This window comes from Phalacrocorax carbo, chromosome 4 (assembly GCF_963921805.1).
Source record: "Phalacrocorax carbo chromosome 4, bPhaCar2.1, whole genome shotgun sequence".
Classification (NCBI taxonomy): Eukaryota; Metazoa; Chordata; class Aves; order Suliformes; family Phalacrocoracidae; genus Phalacrocorax; species Phalacrocorax carbo.
In genome coordinates this window covers 2698009-2720314 of record NC_087516.1, presented here as the reverse complement: position 1 = coordinate 2720314, position 22306 = coordinate 2698009, and the positions used below count along the sequence as shown (strand labels likewise).

The following is a 22306-nucleotide window of genomic DNA, read 5'->3' as shown; positions in this document are numbered from 1 at the left end:
TGAGTACTAAGACTAAGCCCTCGGTCCTACGCCGTGAGATTCATAAGCCCAACAGCGGGGCGGGGAGCTGGCTAGGGCCAGGAATAAAAGGGCAGTCGAGAAAAGAGCCTTGTAGATGCACAAGTCGCATCAACACCTTGAAATCCTTCTCACGAATGCAGAGTGCGGCCGGGCGGACAATGCAGCGTTGTTCGAGTGTGCTGGAGGGAAGCACTTGACGTCAAGTGGGTTATTGCGTTCTGCTCTGGAGGACTCTGCCTAAGTGGTTCTCCTAATCCTTCCTGATAGGGTACACGGAAGCATCACGTCTTAGTTTCAGCAATTTTAAGGCAGGAATGTGCTTTTTCATGCAGGGTTTAAGGGTGCTTGCCGTAGGTGATTAAAAATAATGTTTTAAGACATCTCGGTTATGAATAGAGGAAACTAAATGAAACTACAAGAAGGTAACTGGGAGACTGGAACCAGGCAAAACCTTTTCCATTCCTGTTTTTCTTAATAAACAAATGTGAACAGAGCAACATTCGTGTGAGATTCCTTATTAGTGCAAACGTGCTTTTCCTATGGATGTTATCGGAGTGAGGAAAGAATCTCTGGTGACTAAATCCTAAATACGGAGGTGGGTTTTTTTTTATAGCCCATTAGTTGAGAGGTGGCCTGTAAATCCTGCTGGGCTTGGTAGTGAAGTGAGGGCTTAATTCGAAACTTTGCATAAGTGGTGTTGAGCCACCGTCTTTGTTTTTGTTGTTACGAATCTGTTGGGAGCAGATGGAATTTCATTTTTTTTTTTTTTCCTGCTACTGTCCAAGAATAACTCATTTCTAAGTCATTTCAGAGGCGATGGGAAAGGTGCATATGGCAGCCTTGGAGAGGGAAGCAATGATTTTTGCAGCTACGCCTTCCCTCGGGGAGTTTGGCTCTTTGCTGGATGGCTGTCAGCTCTGCAGACCCGCTCCTCCGGAGCGCCCGCCCCGACTCCGGCGCTCAGAGGACTCCCGTAACCGCGTTATTTTCTGTGTTGACCCCAGTGTTCATTAAATAGTTTGTCTGTTGGATTTGTTGTTTTGTAGTTTTGGGGGTTTGTTTTGGATTTTTTTCTTTTAAGGGAGAGTTTTTGCTCTGTAGTGATTACCGAGCGAGCTGTATGTTAGATGCTGCTGTACTACAAGAAAAGAGAGAAGAAAAATCCTCCGTGTATGCATGTATGCAACTGAGAAATCAGTAGGCTGGCGGTCGTGACCTTCCCTGCACCGCCGAGCTATTTCATAGCCAAATACTCAAGAGCTACTTATCTTATAAAGAAATGCTAACAGATCCAGGATTATAAAGATATCGTAGCGAGTCTGTTGCTAAGGCTGCGTTGACACAAACCATAAATTCTGCATTATGTGCCAATGAGTGCATTGTTTCCAAATTTATTCAAAACATTTATTCAAAAAATAAAATGGTTTCTCATCGTCTTTGCTTGGTTAAAATACACTTGAAAAGTCTATTGTTTGGAAGGTTTTTTCTTCTTTTTAAAGTGAGTTTTGCTGTTTCTTCCATCCCGGTAAGGAGTCATGGTGTGGTGTTTAAATAGCCAAGAATCTCTCTTGGTGGGTTAGGAAATATCTGATACGCATCGTAAAATTAATTGTTCAGATGCATTTAATAAAGCGTAGCAGTTTATAGTGGCTAAAAATACCCCTTTTCCTAAGGGACTTTTACTTGCTGGTCCCAGCGGGGCTGACAGACAGGCTCTGGTATTTGAAAACTACTTCAACTCTTCACCTCCTTGAGTTCAGAGCTGTTGAACTACTGGATGTCTTTCACATTTGGTTTATTTTCTCAGGCTCTTAAAATAAACAGCGGTGGCTTGAGTGGCGTGGGTTTACTTCATTCTTGCAAGAAGCTGGTGGAAAAGCTCAGGCTAGCTAGTGGAGTAAGCTGAGTGTGGTAAAACTCATCTGTGCCAGCAGCAGAAAGCTTTCATTTACAGAATTCAGATGATTTAACCAAACCTACGTAAAGCCTGGCCTTTTCTCCATTCACTAAGCCAAGATACTGGCGCTCTATTTGGGTGTAAGCTGGAGCAGGTGTCTTCCCATCTCCTAGGTGTGAATGGCATCATATCAAAAACTGTCTTTCCGTACGGCGGCAACCAAATGAGGGATTCGCAGAGCGTTCGTAGAGTTGATCGAATTTGTTGACTCTTGCAGAGGAATTTCACCAGCCGTTTAACTTCCCCCGATGAAAGTCTGCACGCCGGCGGGTTTGCACAGGGGGATTTTTGTGCTCGCCCAGTGTGCGGCTGTATCGCGCTGACTCTGGCGCCGAGTCGAACGTACAGGTTGGTGTGAATATGAAGATGTGCTAGAGTTGCGTTTTGATAGCAAACCAGTTCTCGAGGAGCCTTAGAGTTCAATATACCTTTTTCTCCCTCCCCCCTCCCCTTGTTTACCATCCTGATGCCAGATTTTGCAGGGTGGTATGTACCCTATTTCGGCAGCAGCGTGACTGTGCTTGGGGGCGTATGGTGTCGATGAGCCCGGCGTGCTGCTGCGGCAGAAGGGGAGTGAGAACGCGTAGCTGTACGAGCGCTCGGTATTTGCGGTTTTAGTATGTAAATGTAGTCCTGCCTAAATTCGAGTCATATGAATTTCTCTTTCTTTTTGAGTTTTGTTCATTTTAACAGAGGGGAACCTCTCAAGGAAGCTTAACTGTGTACATCTGCCTTGATTAAATACTTGAAGTATTCAATATTTAGCTCCTTTTTTTTCCTACTTGGTGTGAAATTGCTTTCATTAAAAATGAGTCATTTGGGGAAAATACCACTCGTGCTTTTCTGCAAAGGGTTACAAACCGTTCTTTTTCGTGCTGTGATTAAGAATTTAGCACAGTGGTCTGTGGGATAGAGGAACAGCTGGCTTAAACTGGAAAACGTAAGGGGAGAAGGGCTGATATACTGAGTGTTTATGGAAGGTGATTAGAATTCTGTACCAGCACGTACGTGGACACGAGAAGTCCCTGTACAACGAGAAATGAGAAAAGAGAGCTTTTTGTTCCCATCTTTCTTCCTCCTGGATATTGGCCATCTGAAGTTCAGTGTTGCTTCGTTATGTTGTGAAGGTAGGCGCTCATTTCCAGTTGCTTCTGCAGGTGTTGACAGCTGTTCAGTGGGAGGGGAACAGAGCTGGAAACAGCACTCGGCTCTGCGGTCAAGGATGAGTGGCGAGCTGGGCTCGCCTCCATGAGCCGGCGGTCATAGGCCCCGGTTGAATGACCGCTCATGATCTTTCAAGTGCGTGTGCTGGAGAGGCTGTTCGGAAAGAGCTCGTGCGGCTGCAGAGGATACGTCTGGGAGCAGGATTCACTGCAGTGAGGTACAAAATGGAATATCTTAATCAGATTTTAGAAGACTGTATTGATCAAAAAGGATGGTTTATTTTTATTATTGGTGCTCTGTGGACTTCTCCATCTCCCCTCTATTAATGCCCTCTCTGTCCCCTCCTTAAAACCAAAGAATATTTACATGCCTTTCATTCTTTAAGGTAACATACATGAGAAGAACACTTTTGGGTGGACAGTATATCCTTGTATGAGCTGAACATACACGCTTTATTTCTAGGGGACCACACTTGTCGTGTTCTCTAAAGTTTAAATTTAACGTTCAATGCTTGCGAGGGCTCCTATGGATGCTGCGTTATTCCTGCTAGTGGCATCCTTGACAACAGTGTCCATATTAGCACGTTTATCAAGGTATAATCAGATTACTCTCTTACCTGAAAAACTGTTTCATCAATAAAACCAATATTTTCTTCCACGTTTGTTTTTCGGATGCGTAGCTGTCAAACGCTATGTCGGTATGTCACTGGAGTCAAGAAGCAGAATAAAAACCTGTGCCACTTGTGGCATTTTACTGGGTGGAGGAGCTCTTGTGAATATGCAGTAAAAACTGTTGCAGCAACAAATCGATGTAGACAAACCCAGGCTGCCCCAAACGCACGTTCCAGCCCGGATTCCTCTTTGACTATTGATTCCCTGCTCTTCGCATGACCTCTTCTGCGTCGTGTCAGCCCAGAAGCCTTTGAATTGTTAGAGCTTGTCATTCTGTAGGTTCCCAAAACCCTCTCTGGGTCTCAGGACGTACTTAATGATCTACACCTGAGGATGTACGTCAAAATCTTTTTTCCAGGTCGGGACTAAATGGAAGTTAACCTTCACGCGAAGCCGTTTTCTAACCTCTCTTATTTTTTTAGGGAACAGTTTTCCCAGCAGGTAACACTGGTACATATTGCTTAGAAATTTTTGAATGTCAGGCAGGAAAGAAAAGGAATTATTTCTATCCCTGTTAGGAAAATGGGTCAGGCTGTTATATTTATTTATAGGATGTCTCAATATTTTCATTTTCCTTTTTTTTTTTGCTGCAAAACTGACTGATCTCTGGCTTGAGCTCTTCTGTAAATGCTGCCACCAGGTACTGCGCTCTGCATTTGCCCTGGGGCTCAGCGGTGGTGGAGGGGGCCGGGTTTGCAGCTAGAACAGACTTTAAACATGCTCCTTGAGGGTTCGAACGGAGTATTTTGGGGTGCATTGGTTAGGAAGAACTGGACGGCGGTTCTGTGCGTAGCTTTGGAAAGAGGAAGGGATTGCTGCTGCTGATTTTACTTCTGGTGCAATGACTTGTTTTTTTTGCGTATGTCTTAGCAAAGTGCAGCAGAACGATGGTCCTCTGCTCCGTGGGGATGGCCTTAAACGCCACTTATTTCCAGTTCCTGCCAGGTGGAAGGTTAAGTTGGCAGCTCAACCCCATTTCATTCGCAATACAACACCCGTCCCAGCAGTGAATGCTTTTGCCTGGCTTTAAATATAGGATTGGTAACTTGAAGGCTTATCAAAGTAAAGTGCTCTTCAACCAGAGGAGAATATTGACGTGTTTGTCAATCCTGAGCATGTGCTTTAAAAATTTTAATTACGGTGCCTTATTTACAAGGTACACAGGTGTGGTGTACTGCAATTTAAATGCTTCTACATGTACTTAAGATACATTTTTCACTAATTGAATGTTTCTAATTTTGGGAAAGTGCCGAAAAATCATCCGACAAACCTTGTGTGCGATTTGCAACTGAGCGTGAATCACAATTAACTTTTGAAACAGAAGGGCGGGCAGAATGAGAACTGAAAAGATGTTGGGTGCTAGAAAAACGGATTCAGATGGGTAGAATCAGAAATGCGTCTTGGAATGGTCTAAAATAGCTCATTTGTAAAGATATATATTTTTGGGGGGGTAGATGATTAAGCCTTTGAGCTAGCAAGATCTTGAAAAAATTTGCCTAGATGTGGGTAAAGTTGGTTTAAGGTTCTGCATAGACCAAGTATGTGTGTAGACTCTTTTCTCTTGAAGTTACGCCGCTTGTATTTTATCCTGATATGAGTTGGAAGTCTTGCATGTATGAATACAGATGATACAAGCAGAAATTACTAATCTAGAATGGTGTGTAGAATTTGTTATATTTTTTTAGTTCCTAACCAGGATTGAAGTAGTGCGACGCTTCATTTTTTCAAAAGCGGCTCTACGACCCTCCAGAATGTGGTAATGAATTCAACTAATAAAGGATTCTGCCCTCACTCCCTTTTAGAAAAAGTAAAAGTAAGTAAAAAAAGTAAACAAAAACTTAATGAATGGAGCTGAAGTTTGGTAAATGTGAACTGGAACTTGGACACCGATTAAGAAAAAATAAATGAGATGGATTTTTTAAATGCTTCTGAGTATATTCAGAGCCATTATTTTTTTCTTGGAAGATACACTTCATTTAAGCGTAGGTTATCGTGTATGCCTTCTATATTACTTGAAGCCAGGCTGGATCACCTAACGCAATGAACTTGTTTTGATCTCCAGTGGTAGAGCTTGATGGGACCTGTCTGGCTCCGGAGGTCTTTCACCATTAGCCTTTCATGGTCCTCTTTGACAATCGCAGTAACGTCCTTTCTCCTTAGTTTTGTCTTGCCAGGCGTTGACTTTTGGGCGATGCTGAGGCCATTCGTGTCGGGTGAGACTGTTTACAAGGGCTCTTGGCCGAAGGTTGTAAGGATTCATTGCGTGCAAGGGAAAGAGAGGAGTCGATCTATTCCTTTTTGTGCTGCAAAATTAGATGGTTTATGGTGTGTGAGCTTTATTTGCTTCTGCTCTGCGCTGTTGTCTCCTCCTGCCTGGTGCGAAGCTGCCAACTTCCTGCTATAAACTCCAGGAGCGTTTCACGACCACCAGGGAAGGAAGAGTCTCGAGTTCTTCTAGGCATTACAAACACTTGCAGCTAAATTATCTTTATTTCAAAGAACTAGGCCAAGATCCAGTAAATGGATTTGTGAACAGATGGGGAAAGCGTAGCGCAACTGTTAGATCAGCTTAATAGACAGCTGCTGTAGCGTGCGCCATCTGCGTGGCCGTTGTCTCGGGTACGGGCGTTGGATAAAGGTGGGCTGCGAGGGGATGCCATGAAGTGGCCTTTTTTCATGGTAACGTTTCTGCATGTAATAGAGGCACTGGGGAAAGTGTTTTGAAGGAAAAAAAAGGCTGATAATCAAGACTGGAGTTGTGGTATGGAGGCAGCGATCGATTATGATACAGATAGTAGAGCAAAGCCACATAAATCTGCACGTAGAAAATGCTGCTTGTGTGAAGAAGGTGCTCCTGCGGTGTAATGATTATAATATCTTTTATTCTTTGTTTTCCCCAGTAAATTTGAATGAGGGGAAGGATTTGCAGTAGTCAAGGTACACAATAATGTTTACATTTACACTGCAGTTTGGGTGTTTGATTCGACAGAGATAAAGCTGAGGTTATGCAGTGAACAGGGCTGTTTTGTGGTCTCTGAGATGGGGCTGGCAATAACGAAATAGGGGGACAGACAGGGATCTAAATTTGGGATATTTTCAGTTTGAATTTAATAGCTGGAGAAACTCAGAGACAAGAAGATCTGGTGGAGCTACAGCACGTTTCTGGTGTATCTGAACGCAGATGCTCTTACAAGGCCGTGTCTCTCACCAGTGCTTGTGAAACGCTGGTGTCTTTTGGGACCCAGCCCAGGTTGGTGGGTGGGTTTTATCCCCCCCTCCCCAGTGCTTCTGACATGAGGAAATGGGGTTGGAAGGAAATCAGCTTTCCTTAATCATTTCTGTTGTCTGAGTGTTGAGGTTGGGTCATCTGGTGTCTTGTGAAGTGATTTCTCCCTTGATATAATTCACTTACCCTACAAACCCAAGAGTTACAATAGTAAGAGAGGAAGCAAGCTTCTTCCATAAAGAGGAGCTGGAGTGCCTTTTTAGATTTGATGCACCAGAAGCTGTGCTGGCACCCAGCGAGAGCTGGGCAGGCTGGAGAGCTGGGCCCAGGGGAGCCTCAGGGAATTCAACCAGAGCCAGTGCAGGGTCCTGCCGCACCAGGCTGGGGGTGACCTGCTGGAGGGCGGCTCTGCTGAGAGGCCCTGGGGGTGCTGGGGGGCAGCGAGGTGACCCTGAGCCAGCACCGGGCCCTTGGGGCCAAGGGGGCCAGCGGTGTCCTGGGGTGCATGGAAAGGCGTGTGGGCAGCAGGGCGAGGGAGGTTCTCCTCCCCCTCTGCTCTGCCCCAGTGAGGCCACATCTGGGGGGCTGCGTCCAGGTCTGGGCTCCCCAGTTCAAGAAGGACAGGGAACTGCTGGAGAGAGTCCAGGGGAGAGCTACGGAGATGGTCAGGGGACTGGAGCATCTCCCTTGTGAGGAAAGGCTGAGAGACCTGGGCTTGTTCAGCCTGGAGAAGAGAAGGCTGAGGGGGGATCTCATCAGTGCCTATAAATATCTGAAGGGTGGGTGTCAGGGGGATGGGCCGGGCTCTTTTCAGCGGTGCCCAACGCCAGGCCAAGGGGCCACGGGCACAAGCTGGAACACGGGAAGTTCCCCCTGAACATGAGGACAAACCCCTTCCCTGTGCGGGTGCCAGAGCAGGGGCACAGGCTGCCCAGAGAGGCTGTGGGGTCCCTTCCCTGGAGACATTCACCCCCCGCCTGGACGCGGCCCTGTGCCCCTGCTCTGGGGGTGCCTGCTCCAGCAGGGGTGGGATGGGGTGAGCTCCAGAGGGCCCTTCCAACCCCCGCCAGTCTGGGATTCTGTGATTCTGTGAACATCGCCCTTCCTCACCCACGGGGCTTCCCCAGCAGGAGAGTTGGGTGGGCAAACAAAACTTTAAAGGAATAACTAGACAACTGGCAGGTGCTCCAGGTGTGGCTCAGCTTACTTAAGCCATGGAGGGGACGTGTTTCAAGATCGGCGCTGATGCCCGAAGCAGCTGGCAGCTCCAGCGGGATAACGGCAGAGGCAGCAGCCAGCCCTGAGGGAGATGGCTTCAGTGGCGTTCATTTTCGGTGACAGCAGAAGAGCAGGAGCTGGGACGGGGTGTCAGGATTGGGAGCCCAATGGAGATACTGGTGGCCAACTGGAGAGGGGCAATGCTTGAAAATACTTGGATTCTAGCTTGTTGAGTAAATGATTTCTAAGACTGTAGCAGCGTTTGTGCCTTTTGAGCTCTCTCAGGCTGTCGACGGTCATGCAGTGTCTTCAGAGCACAGCAGCTTGTCAGATCATGGCGTATCTTTGAGGAGCAAAGAGGGATTTAGCAGGTTTGCGAGCGTCAGTGCTGCAGGTTGTGACTCAGACAGGAGAGGCTGCGGCGATATGTTTTACCTGCTGCATTTTCTCTGAGCATCCTTTCTCAGACCTCGACGGGCTTTTCAGGCTCTGCCCTTATCTCTGATCAGCAGCCAGGAAATAACTTTCCATAGTTTCACATATCTCACGCAGAAGGGCAAAGCTAATCTCTTCCTTTGAATAAACAGTGTTTCCCATATCAAATTAACTGTGTCAGTCATTCAGGTTTGGTTTTTTATTTTTTCTCTGAAGCAAGACAGCTCTTTAGCATCAATTCAGCCATCCCAGGGAAAATGGGATGAAAACAGAAGATATTAAGCGTAGAGGGTGATAGTCACTCCCCTCTGACCTCTCCGCCATGGTGAGATTGGCAGAGCGACCTTGAAATACCTGATTCTCTCTGGGAGGAAAACCCCGATGAAGGCAACGCAGGGGATGGTTTTGTGAGTGTTGGAACAGTGGCGTGTTGCTGTGAGACCGGTTTACGATGCTCTTTGCTTTCAAAGCCATCACATTTTCTAGGGATTTCATGCCTGTGTGCCTCTCTGCACAGTATGGCAGTCAGTGGAGTTATTTTTGGAATTTTGAGCTCTTGCTTTCCAAATTGAGTGTTCAGGTCAGCTGGGGGTTGTAGCAAGCTACTGGGAGGAACCTTCACCTCCCCTTTGTGCAGCTTGTGGCTTGGTGGGAATTGCTTGAGTGCTCTTCGCTGGAACTGTTACGGAGTGTCCCTGTTGAGGCTGGGATGATATTTCTTCAGATCATGTGTCAACCCGCCACCATCCAGGGGAGGAGGACGTGGGCTGGGCTTCTTGAAGAGGTGGGTAGTGCCATCCAGAAGCTCATACCCCACAGTTTTGGAAATCCACAGGGTAGAGCTGTCTTGAAGCTGAGGCAGAAACTGGTGCGATAGCACCGCGGAGGAGTAACTGAAAAAGCATCAGGATGAACAAGCAGTGCCTTTGCACCCTTAGTTATAGAGTTAAGGTGGTCAGATAGGGCATTTCTGGGATTGAGTTTACTCATCTTTAGGACTCTTATCTTGGTTGCACTGGAGGCTTCCGATGTGGGAGGGAGTCCCTACATACACCCTGAGTAGCTCATAGGCTTTGGTTAGGTACCTCGTGCTGCGTAGGGTAAATCCTTATCAAACTTGATTTTGCTTTAATGTCATTACCTTCGTCTGTGTGAGACCTGGCATGTAATTAATTGTATCTCCCCAGCTGTACCCGTGGTGTGGCACCTAGCTGGCAGAAGAGGGGATTTAGCTGTCCTATGTTAGAATTTAATGAGAGATGTGTAGATTTTGTTCCTCTGCCTCGCATCCCCTATCTGGCTGATACCATTCCATGTCTATAAATCAGGGCATCTGCTTGTAGGAAACCCTCCAAGGATATAGCCTTTAACCTCAGTGCATTTATTGAGAAAATGAACACAGCTAAATTGTTAATCAATTTAGGCTAGAATGCCATTGTTCTGGTAATAGGCTGTAACAGCCCTTTCTTTATTGGTTTCAACTTCAAATTCACCCGAAACAATGGCTTTTAATTGTGAGGTGCTTGAGAAGGGGAGAGAGGAGGAAAAGTCATTGTTTGCTTCAGTCTCTACATTTAGCAGCTTCAAAATTATGATGAGCAACTGGGTTTGGTGGTTTTTTTTGTTGTTTTGGGGGTTTTTTTGTTTGTATGTTTTGTTTTTTTGTGGAAAGTCTGTGATAAAACTCTCCAGACAATATGAGTTACAAGTGTCGCTGCAGTCTTTCTGAAAGCAATACAAACCCCTTTTGAGATCCACTGATGATCTCTTAGAGGTTAAGTTTTAATGTATTTTATAAACCAGACCAGCCTGCCTACCTTTTCTGGCGAGTGATGGAGAAAAGGCAATCTGCATTTTCTCCTCCTGATGAAAATAAATATTTCAGCACCTCGTTGCCAGCATGTGGCCTGCCTTTAATGATGCGATGCTTTGGAAATAAGTGCTGCAAAATGATTTAACTTAGAAGCTACTCCTGAGTTTGTGACTTTTTGTACTCAGCTATTAGCAAGAGGATTGCTTCAGATTTATTAGATGGTAATTAGAGAGCAGCTTTGAGTCTTCGCTGCGTTGTGGAGTTCGTGTCTCTGTAGGAGCTTTGTCAGTGGATACTGATTTGTATTTGAAAAATATACGCTGCTCACATTATTTATGTGATTATTAAAAACACATGGATTTATTTGGTATGCTCCAATACTCGCATTTGGCTTTTTACCTGGGAGGTGCCATTGCTTGCTGTCTGATTTTCCTGTGTTGGCATTGTGCTTTTCGGGGCTCCCAGAACCAGGGGGGAGTAGCTAAATACACAGAATTCTTTTACGTACAGTATTTCTCTCTGAAGCAGGCTCTTTTTTGTGAGATCTCCATCCTTTTCATCGCTTCCCTTTTGTCTTTGTCTTACAAAAAGCTGAAACGGGCAGCACCCAAGGTTGGAGCCCTTTGAATGCGTGTGCTGTAGATTCAGCTCCCCGACTCCCCTTTTTTTCCCTTCGATTCTTAAATATTGCAGTCCACTTGAAAAATCAGTGAAAACTTTACACCAGCTGTACATAACACTGTGGCCACCTGGTAGTGTTTGAAACAAGCCTTAAGTAGTGTGTATATGCACATGAGCGTACGTATATGTTTTCAAATCTCAGTTTTGGAAGCAGATCCTTGCGGTTGTTTTTCCACCCTGGAGGTTTTAAGGTCAATATGGTAGCATATGCTTTGTGTGTATTTTTCCATCCTTGTGTAGGTGTGTTTATGCATCACAGAGACTACTTGAGGGACCTTGCTTTTTTGTTTTCTTGGGGTGCAGTAGCAACTGCTCCTTGCAGAGTAGTAGATGTAACACCCAAGTAGTACAGAAATGCTTCTGGTAATGTCGTGTACTACTAAGTTAACAAAGACAAATGGGAATCGATTACTTTCCACACTTTATGGGATCTGATTTTTGCATCTGAGTGACAAAATTAAAAATATGCACAAAGCATTTAGTAGGGTAAAAGACCTCAGAGCCTGGTGGCGTCGGTAGTAGGTTACCCAGGGGTAGGAGCCTTCTAGTGTACGTCGTGAGAGTAGTTCTAGTGCATAGCCCAGTGTATGGCATGAAAATGTCCCCTGTTGCTGTAGAATCATGGAATCATCGCATGGTTTGGGTTGGAAGGGACCTTAAAGATCATCTAGCCCAACCCCCTGTCCCACTAGACCAGGTTGCTCAAAGCCCCGTCCAGCCTGGCCTTGAACAAACACTTGCAGGGATGGGGCATCCACAGCTTCTCTGGGCAGCCCGTTCCAGTGCCTCACCACCCTCAGAGTGAAGAATTTCATCCCTATATCTAATCTAAATCTACCCTCTTTCAGTTTAAAACCGTTACCCGTTGTCCTGTCAGTACCCTCCCTGATGAGCAGTCCCTGCCCATCTTCCCTGTAGGCCCCCTCTAAGTACTGGGAGGCTGCTAGAAGGTCTCCCTTGACCTCTCTAGGCTAAACCACCCCAGCTCTCTCAGCCTGTCCTCACAGGGGAATTACTTTGTTCCTGGAGTGCTTTTCCTTCTCCAGTTACTCATGTATTCCCTTCCTGAGCCTTCGCTCAAGGAAGCCAAGCCACTGTGTAGGACGTGTCCTCGTTATCAGTGCCCACCAGCACCCAGCGAGACACCGTCGCGTGTAGCGCAGCCAGGACTGACTTGGAGAGGACGGGGGGTTTGTCTGCGTTCTTAAACTAGAGCTGGGAGATCAGTTTAGCTTTCTCTATGGAATGTAAAGATAAAATTTCAGCTTCAGTTTGCTTTTAGTGCTTAGTATTTATTTCTGTCTGTCTTGGAGCGTGTCTCGTAGATTTGCTAATGCCCTGCCCGTGCCAGGCAGTACGTGGGATAAGACCAGAGTTCTTATTTCTTCTGCTTTCAGAGACGTCAGCTCTCATTTTTTTAATGTCCTGTATTTGTTCGTAATGGCAGCAGCTTCTAAAGCTCCTTAAGGAATCTGAGCGACTTACAGATAAGTATTTAACCAGTAGCATATCAAGGGAATTTGTCTTTGGTTACTTTTTTAAAACCAAATCCTGTGTTTTGATTTTACATTGCTGAAATACGATTAAATTATGTTGATGTTGAAATTCTCTTTTTTGTTTTCCCCCTGAGATATGACATGGCTGGGGCTACAGGACTAATGGGATTATTATTTTTCTTTTCCCCATCACTCTTGATAGCGTTTCTGTGGTAAATGGTTTAGTAATTGTTTCCAGAGAAAACTGTTCGGAGAGTTTCCTGAGTAGAGGCTCTCTGAGAGCTCGGCAGATTGCATAAAGTTGTTTTTAGCTTGCGAGGCTTGCTCAGGTTTCCAGAGTCTGTTCACTCTTGGTTGCATGCAAAGTGCTGTCAGCGTTGAAGCGTCGATACAGTTTGGTTCCTAGCTTTCCCGCAGATATTATTTTCAAAAAGATGCACTTCTAGACAAAAAGTCTGGATGTTATTGCCTGCAACTTGGAATTTGCATATTTTTGTTTGCAAGTTCCTGGTCAGTAGATAAGTAATTTGAATTTTCAAAGATGTTGAAGCCTTAAAACACACACACACACGTGTGTGTTTGTTTATCTATATCAACGTCTACTTCTACCTGTGTCTCCATAGAAGGTACAGATGCTGCCTGTGCTCCTGAAAATTGGAGTTGTTTCTTCACTTGCTTAAACACAGATCTCTTGCAGAACTTCAGTAACTGGCTTTTAAAAATCTTAAGCTAAATTTACGAGGTTGAAAAGTATTCTAATAAATTAATATAGAGGAAGAGGAAGGTAGTTTTCAAAATCTGTGGGTTTTGCCTTTTTAATTTGGATCAGAGGTGAACCTTAGAAGTGCTCCATGGAAAAGGTTCTGGAAAACCATTTTGACTCAGTCAAAATATTTGAAAAAGATCAGATGTTAACGCTAACAGATCACTGGGAAAAGACACAGCGAAAAGTTCCAAGGCACCAGTTTTGGGAACTTCTGATGTCGTTTCCTTCGCTTTTCTGCCAAATCTGATTTTGCGGAGTGTTTTTGTTTTACTGAAACTGTGTTTTAATAGGACATTTTAATTTTCCCAGAAGGCTGTGATGTGCTCCAGCCATGCACCGACGACGGAGTTTATAACCTCCCTAGGTAGGAATCCTGTTTCGGGTGCTAATTTGTGCTCTGCCAGAACGTGGTGTTTGGGCTTCTTCAGATACTGCCTCCATTGGATGTCATCCTTCCCTGTAATTTATTTTCAGCAGTTTCTGCTATAATTTCAGCTCTTTGTTCAAACCAATCTGGAATAGTTTGAATAGTGCATGTGAGGTGGGAGCGTGTAGCTGAGCCGTCTGGCTCCGGGTTTTGTCTTCTGCCCACGCGTGCTCCTACCAGGCTCAATGCTAAGGCAGAAGACGCAGAATCTCAGTTGCCCATTTTTTGGGAGCCCAAGTGATGCATCAGATCCGCTGCCCTAAACCCTTGCTAGATCGGTCGCCTTCTGCCTTGATGAAGTGGGATTGTCTTCTCTTGTTGTCCACGGTCTTTGAAGAAAACATACCCTGTGAAAATCTATGCAAAGGAGAAGTTAAGCTGCAGCCAGAAGATTGTTACCTTCTTTTTGTCTTAGAGTGTGGATGCGTTTGGTTGACTCATTTTGAGCAGGAGTAATGGGAACGTGACAGCAGGTTTTGCACAGCGTTGCTCGCTCTTTCCAGTACTTGGAGTCATGCTCATTACAGGTTACGAGCATAAATATCATTTTCCTTCATGCCACAGCAAAGGGTTAAGCGTAGTTCTAAATTCTATTGCGAGCTTTTCATCAGCCCTTCTGAGCTCCAGACCGGGTTTGCTGCTGCTGGTTTGGACATCCCTGCAAGCAGTGTCTAGACAAATCCCGTCATCTAGAATTTGCCCTGTACAGAGTTTTGCAGATGTTGACAAAAATGAGTCCTTTGGTGCCTTTGTTCCCTTCCCTCTTTCAGTGGCATCTTGAATTTTTAATGGTTTTAAGTGCTGGAGTTCATGGAGTGTCCTGGGATGAATGTTTCCAACTGTACTTCCTGCTTTTACATGCTTTGCCAGAGTCTTTTGCTACTGTCAAGTTGTCACCCCCTATTTGTAGGTGCAGAGGGGAAGGGCTGTTGTAGGGTAGTCCTGGCACCGTCCTGGCAGTGGGGACCGCTCAGCTCTTTGATCACTCATCATGGGATGACGGGGTGGGAATGTGCTACCGAAGGTGGTGAAGAAGCAGAACTGCCATGCTCTGACATCGTCCTGAGTTACGCAGCCCTTGATGCATGAGGAATTAAGGTCTTATTTTACACTAGAGGGTTATGGGGATCAGCCCTCCGTTCAGGAGGTCGTCCAGGACTTTGTGAAGAGGCAGATCCAGACTGGGTGAGAGGTCGCACCATGGACTTCATCTGAACTTCTTGCAAGAATCGTGTAGTTTGCGTAAATAAGTAGTTTCGGAATAACTTCCACTTTTGCGTTAGGGAAGTCCTTTTGCTGGCTGCATGGTATTAGCCTGTGTATTAGTCTTTGTTTGTGGGGGAAGGTCTCCCCCGCCCTCAGGGTGCTGATTTGAAACAATGCCATCAATCTGATAGAGAAAGCATCGCTTAACTGTCGTTCTCTCAAGATGATCATCCGAAAGCATGTACAGAGAGTTTTAACGGGAATCCCAACTCCCCGATTGTTTTGTTGTATTGTTGGTTTGTTTGTCGTGGCTCTTAAGTAAATATAAATCTCGTCGTGGGTCTTCTACATTTAGGAAGTCCTTTATGAATTTTTAATACCATTGGAGACTAAAACTTGTCTTTGTTTTTTATTTACAGGCTCACCGGCCCTTCAGGATATGTCACGGATGGGCCTGGAAATTACAAATACAAAACAAAATGCACCTGGCTCATTGAAGGAAGGTGAGTGTAGTAAACATCTTGGGTTCTAGTGTGGCTTCTTGTCACATTTAGGTGATGTTTATCTGCATTGGGTGTTTTTAGATCTCCTGATTCTTATTTTTGCCGTTCTTATAGCTAGATAGGGCAGCACTTAGGTGTTCTTGGTAAATAAGGGGGTTTTGTGCAATTGAGCCCTCCAAACTGACTCCTGAGTTTGAGGTTTGTTGTGTAAAATAACCCTTTGTATTGAAACCGCATGTGGGAAATGAGAATAAATGCGTCTGTGTAAATAAATAAAGAACTAGAAGTTATTTAACTTTCACCGTAGCAGGGCATTCAGATGCTTGGGATTCACTGTGTATGGGACTTTTTGGCAGCATGAAAATACCAGAGCAAACTCTGTTAAAGCTCTTGTTCATTAAGAATCAGTTTCTGTAATGATGCACTTCAGATGCTTATTTATTCACTAAGCCACGAGGACATCAGAGAGACTTGACCTTTTTTGCAAAGGTCTTCTCAACTCCATGAAGTCCCTTAGACCTCTTCCCCTCATTTCTCTACCCTTCCTGTGTTTGATCTTTATACTGCTTATAGTGATTTCTTGTAGAGGTTTTAGGAGCAGCCTATTTAGTTCATATCCTTTGACCGTCATCTGATGGTACAGATGGTTCAGAGCATCTGACTTGGTGAAATATGATTTTCATAGTACCAGGCTGACACCAGGACTGTAAAATGGATTTGCATAGTCTTTGCATGGTCAGCTATGATGCTGTGTGTTAAGTCACATTCCAGACTGTTCCCTGAATCTGTAAGTAGAGAGGTTTGTGAATTGGAACAAATCATGTGGAAGCATGAGCTTGCATGGAAGGCCTGTAAGCTGAGCCCTCTTGGCATCTTGAGAACTTACTAAAAGCCCAGAGTACGATTTCCCTTAGTCTTCTCCCTATGTTTAGGAGGTCTGATGAGCGGGGCGGGGGGAGTTGGTATTCACTTCATCTACTTCAGACGTTTATTTTGGATGAGTAAGTTAAATGCCTAAGCTCCCAAGATATGCAGAGGTGTGAGGGCTAAGCTGTTCCAGAGAGCCATCCAGAACACTGGAACTGGGAGCCTACCCTCACTATTAGCTGTAAAAGGAGCCCAGTTCTTTAATGCGGTTAAGATCAAAAGCTAGATGCTCGGAGTGGCAACACCTCTTAATTTTTGTCGGTAATAAAAATACACTTGCAGTGAGTTTGGAATTACAGATAATTAAAAAATGTTTTGCAAGAATGTAAGTACAGACAAACCAGCCTCGGCAATTCCAGCACAGCCAGCTTGACCCTCATAACTTCTTTTTTCTAAAGGATAACGTGATTGATATTTTTATCAGAAAAGAAGTGCTGCTCATGGGATAATGTCACCATAAGTGCTCCCGCAGCCTTTGCTCGCTAGTTCCGAGAGGCTTCCTAGAGGACTTCCACTGCGTGGGGTTTGCAGGGAGATCTTACCTGCTGAAGAGAGGTGTACAAAAATGGTCCTCCTTCGTTCGTAGCCTGGCATTTAAGTCAGTGACCTTTTCCTGCTTCTGATTGTGTGTACCCTGCTGTCAGAGGGTGGTGGTAAACAGAAAGGAGATAATCACGCTGATTAAAACAGCTGAAAAATGCACCCTTGTGAAAATAGCTCAAGCTCTGTGCCAAATGTGAAATTCCCAGAGAGATCTGGACTTGGAAAACAGCGCCTGCAAAGCTGTTAAATTCTGCTGGGTGCCCTCACCTCGTTGCTGGCGTACGGGTTGGTGTGTGGAGGGCTTTGGAGGCTAGCAAGTAAAGGTACAAGCCAAACGTGCAATTGAAGACGCTAGATACATTCAGATGTAAAATAAGCCGTGTCCCCCTTACTGTACTCGTTTCCTTTTTGCACCATTCCTGACTCTTCCTGGCTGGTGTCTGTGCTGTGTCCTCGTCCTGGGGGTGTCCTTTCCGTTTTTCCCAGCAAGGCAAGGCAGATGAGATCTGGCCAGCCTGAGGATCCTGTCTGAGGCAGAACCTGTAGCCACGTGCCTTGTGATTCTGCAAATGATGCTGTCTGTTAATGAGTCGTTAGCCGAAGCAGAGATAATATCTTTTCTTTTTTTTTGCTTTTGGTCTAAAGCTTTTATTGATTAACTATTTCTTTCTGCTCTACAGCTGTGAGACCGTTAAAACAGAAGCAAACCCCCTACAATTTCATAGGCTGCTCGGTTTTGAAAAAATGGGTGCTCTTTGTTCCTTTTCTTTAAGCAAGACGTTATCCTTCAGTTACATCTGCTGCTCTTTTCCCGAAGGCCTGGAGTAGATCATTGCGCCTGTCAAAAAATAGTCTTTTGCAGAATAACTCCCTAAAGAATTTCCCTTCTGTGGGAAGGAAGGACTCTATGGCAAGCTGACATTTTATTAATTGATTTGATTAGGATGAACGAGGATTTCGTCTGAACCCAGGGGCAACGCTGTTGAAGAGATCCTAATCTGTCCTTTCAACAGCTACAGATGTGGGCAGAAAAAAGCACTGCTGCTAGAGATTCACTCTCTTTTTATCTCGGGGTCCAAGCACAGTGTCAGTGGTGTTTTCACCTTCCCTGAGTTGAGACCTAAATTGCATATCCTGGGTGGCTTCTGTGTGATTCTCTTTAGATGTATCTTTGCATATTAACCATGAAACCAACGGTATCTAAATGTGTGCTACTTGGTGATGGCTTAGTGGGCATCTTTTGTGTATGGAATGAAAGAAATGCTGATGTGTTTTGGGGTCTGAACTACCCTTCCCATTCCCCCGTCAACTAAATAAAACCTTGTTCCTGCTGGTGCATCGCAGATCAGGCCCCTTGATGGTCTCCTCTTGACTTAGTAAGTCAACAGAGTAGGCTCTTGGCCGGTGGTGTTGATATCGGGGTGTGCTGGTCCCACTGTGTTCAGGTGGAAGGCAGCAAGTCTCTTCCCAGGACTTCCAGCTCCTTCATTCTCAACTGGTCCCAGTATTTTTTGTAACACAGCTCCAGAAGAAAGTCAAACAACCTGGTTAGCATTTGTAAGGAATGCGGGGCAGTGAGTGGTTACTGCATCTTGGCAGTCCAAGTAATAACCAAAGACCTTACGTTTGGCAAAAGGTAAAGCCTCAGGGCCTCCCGTCCTGTAGAAGACGGGTCTCCTTTGCTTTCTGTTGACCTGTTTTCGACAGCTCCCAGAAAGCGGTGAGCAAGACCAAGAATTTCTTCAGCATCCACCGAGGCATATTTCCCCTTTCCAGTTTGGAGGGATTTCCCTCAGGAGGGCCATCCTGCAGTACTGCACAAGTAATAACGTAATAGAAGAAAGATTTCTGTCAGCTTTTGGGCAAGTAAATAATCTCAGGGCATCGTAACCATATCAATCTGCAGAAAATCCCTTGAACAAGAGAAATAGCTCTGGTTAGTTCCCTGGTGGTGGCTGTGATTCTTCATAGAATCATTTAGGTTGGAACTTTAAGGTCATTGAGTCCAACCATAAAGCTAACGCTGCCAAGTCCACCACTAAACTGTGTCCCTAAGTGCCACATCTACATGGGAATGTATTGTCCGTGTAGATTTTCCATGCTTACCCCTGCAAAGCCCTGTCATTAGGGGAGTCAGGGCTGGTAAAGAGCAGAGGGCTGGCAGTGCCTGCTCTTCAATTTCTGCTGTTGGTGGTGGGGAAAGGTTTAAGGACACAGTTTTTCTGACCATAAAGAATCTGTTGCTTAATACCAGGGGAGCGTGCACACCAAAAAAGAAAGCCGCAGTGTGTTTGATGGATTAAACTAAGGCACTCGGTTTTAGTCTTGTTTAAAAGAGAGGAGCTTCGCACCGGAGGAGTTTGTTGGAGGGGCTTTGCCATGTGTGTCACGTGGCTAATTACAAATCTTTTATTTCTTATGATTTTTTTTACAGGCCAAACACAATCCTCAGGCTTCGATTCAATCACTTTGCCACAGAGTGCAGCTGGGACCACTTGTATGTGTATGATGGAGATTCAATTTACGCTCCCTTACTGGCAGCTTTTAGGTGAGTTCTCCTCGGTAAGAATCTAACTGTACTCAGTGGTGTTTCTTTAACTTGGAGCCTGAATCAAACGTGGCTCCTAGCAGTATAAATATGCTCCAGTAATCTAAATATATAATACTGCAAATACAGCACATACAGCAAGCGTCCTTTTGTGCTGTCATCATCAGCATAAACAATTAAGGAGTTGTCTTTGCTTTTACAATGAACAAATCATGTTCCTACACTGTAGCATGTAAGTATTATGTTTTCATTTCCAAATCCTGGGTATTTGAGAGACAAAAAAATTATTGTCATCTGGTGGAGCTTGAGACGATTTGGTATGCAGGCTCCTTCTAAAGTAGAAAACGGCCTCGTTTATCAGGTTTGAACATGACTTAAGTTTAACCCTTAGTGTGTCAATGCTGACAGAAGGCAAAAACCGGTCAATCAATATTGCAGGCACATAGGTCTCGCAGAACCGTGTATATCCTTAATGTACCTTAAACTTTAAATTTTTAAACTCTTCGGAGCACGTTCAGAAACAACAAGGATGGGTCAGAGACCCTTGTAAAAACATGTGTAAAAATATCTCTTCTCCTGATGGATGACTGGTATTTGGCTCATCTGCCTGTGGTGAGAGACCCGTTTGTGGATGCTGGTTAACAGCTGATGTTTCACGAGGAGACCTAAATATAACTTGTGCATTTATGTGCTTTAGTCTTGCAGTGACAAGCACCACCTTATGTTTTCTATTCTTTTAGCTGAAATTAAAAAAATAATCCCAAATTGTGTATGGAAAAACTAATGGTTCCCTTTGGACTCTGCTTGTTCCAAGTGGCTGATTAACTAATTCCAGAATTAACCTTCTGCTGTGCTTCCTTCTGTTTGTGAAATGAAGTGCTAAAAATAGTTTGTGTTTGTTCTTAAAAATCCTTGTAATCTCTATGAGAGAAGATCAGCGTAGGAACAAAAAGTCGATTAAAAAAAAAAACAAACCAAAACCACCACGTGTTTCTTTTGGTCTTCAGCTGAAAATGCCGAGTTGTTCTACAGTGGAAGAATGCTTCCTGTAAAACTTCAGACTAACCTGAGGACAAAACAGGACACGCAAATGAATTAGTACATTATTCTCACTGCATCTGAAGGAGAAACCTTCTCTCTCCTAAAAATCTCCCAAAACCTGGAAGTGCAACCTGGAAGCACTCTCCTGGTGTCACGCACTGAATTGATAGGCAGGGAGAGGAGGAAATGTCATCCTGACTCATAGTCATTTTGCTCTAATCGAGCTAATTTTTAATACGCTGTTGAAAAGGTGGAGTGATTGTGATTTGTGCCTGCAGTTTCTTGTGTGTTTTCCAAAAATGAATAAGCTTTTTAAATTGAGGTTAGAAGTAGTTCACAGCATTAACAGTTATGGTTCAGACTTCAAAATCGTCTGTAAATCACTAGGAAGTCCGTGCCTGAGGACAAGCAAGCGTGAGCTTAATATAACAACATTTTTGAGGTAGGAGAAAAATTATTTTTTTAATTGCTTCTTTAGATGACATTTGAATTTCATCTTCATTAATAGTGAGCTCTGTTGTTCAGCAAACCAGGTTCAGGAACTAGCAGATGCTTCTAATTTTGAGGAAGTGCAAAAAAGCATCTGTTGAAAAATACCTTTCTCTGCTGCAAAAATAAATGTACTAGAATTTTTCCAAGAGTAGTGTTCATCTTTTATCTCTTTTCTTGGCTTATGTTAAATTTTAATATTAACCATAACCATATTTCACTTTTCTCTATTTTTGCACCGGGCCAGGGGATTTGCGAGATTGAGCTTTGTACAGTTGGACACTGTAAACTTTGGAGTTTGTTGATAAACACCGTAAATTCCTCCCTCTCTAAAGCTCAGTTTTTGTTACCTCCCTGGCTCTTTCCAGCAGTTGCCTGAGCCCTCGCTACCTTCACTGCTCTGATCTTGTTTTCCTGACCTTCTCATACTCGCTTGTGTTTGTTCACAGTACGGTATTTACCCTGAATATAAGATGATCTTGGAAATCCTCGTCACAGCACTACAGAGAAACTTTCATTTGGTTTCATCAATTTTATTTTTTTTTAACGGCAATAAATATTTGCATAATGCAAACATTTACACAGCGCAAGTGTCTGCATAAGCTGTTTACTAAACTCCTTGTAGTCTGTGTGCCCCCAGGGCCACCCGGTCCTGCACATTAAGCTTTTTTTCTATTGAGAAAGGTTAAAAATATCTTTGCTGGTTTATACTTGTGATCATAGGCAGCATGAGACTGTATAAATGTGCTGCTTCAAAAATGCAATAAAAGAATGTGGAGGAAACAGAAAACCAGCGTGTTTCTGCACAGAGTGAAGAAATCTGAAGCAGATCAACCCCACTCATCACTTGTGAACTTTGCTGGTCGTGTTTTTAACCTTACTCCATGTTAAACATTTACTGGAGCTGCTTTTGCACCTTCGTTTTCATTTTGCGCCGGTGGGCGGGGGGTGTTCTCCTCTTCAAAAGCAATCGTTCTTTTGCAAGACCTTTGGCCATGGCTCTGCACTGGCCCTGGGGGTGAGACCACTCAGAAGCGCCTCGCCGTTGCCGTCGGGTGCCCGATGGATGGTCGTGGTGGCAGCGCTGACAGATGGCTGCGGCTGCCCCGTGGCCACTTGCTGGGCTGGCTGCTCTGCGGTGCCTCCACGCGAGCTCTCGTACCCCCAGAAAATG

The 22306-nt window shown here is 44.6% G+C and overlaps 1 protein-coding gene across 2 annotated transcripts in view; it reads left to right on the top strand.

Moving 5' to 3' along the window:
- ATRN (attractin) overlaps window positions 1-22306 on the top strand; it is a 159788-nt gene that overhangs the window by 19128 nt on the left and 118354 nt on the right. For both annotated transcript variants that reach the window (XM_064448827.1, XM_064448828.1), the window contains exons 2-3: window positions 15501-15584; window positions 19489-19602. In XM_064448827.1, coding sequence (XP_064304897.1) covers window positions 15501-15584; window positions 19489-19602 — 198 coding nt within the window. The remainder of the gene's footprint in view (window positions 1-15500; window positions 15585-19488; window positions 19603-22306) is intronic.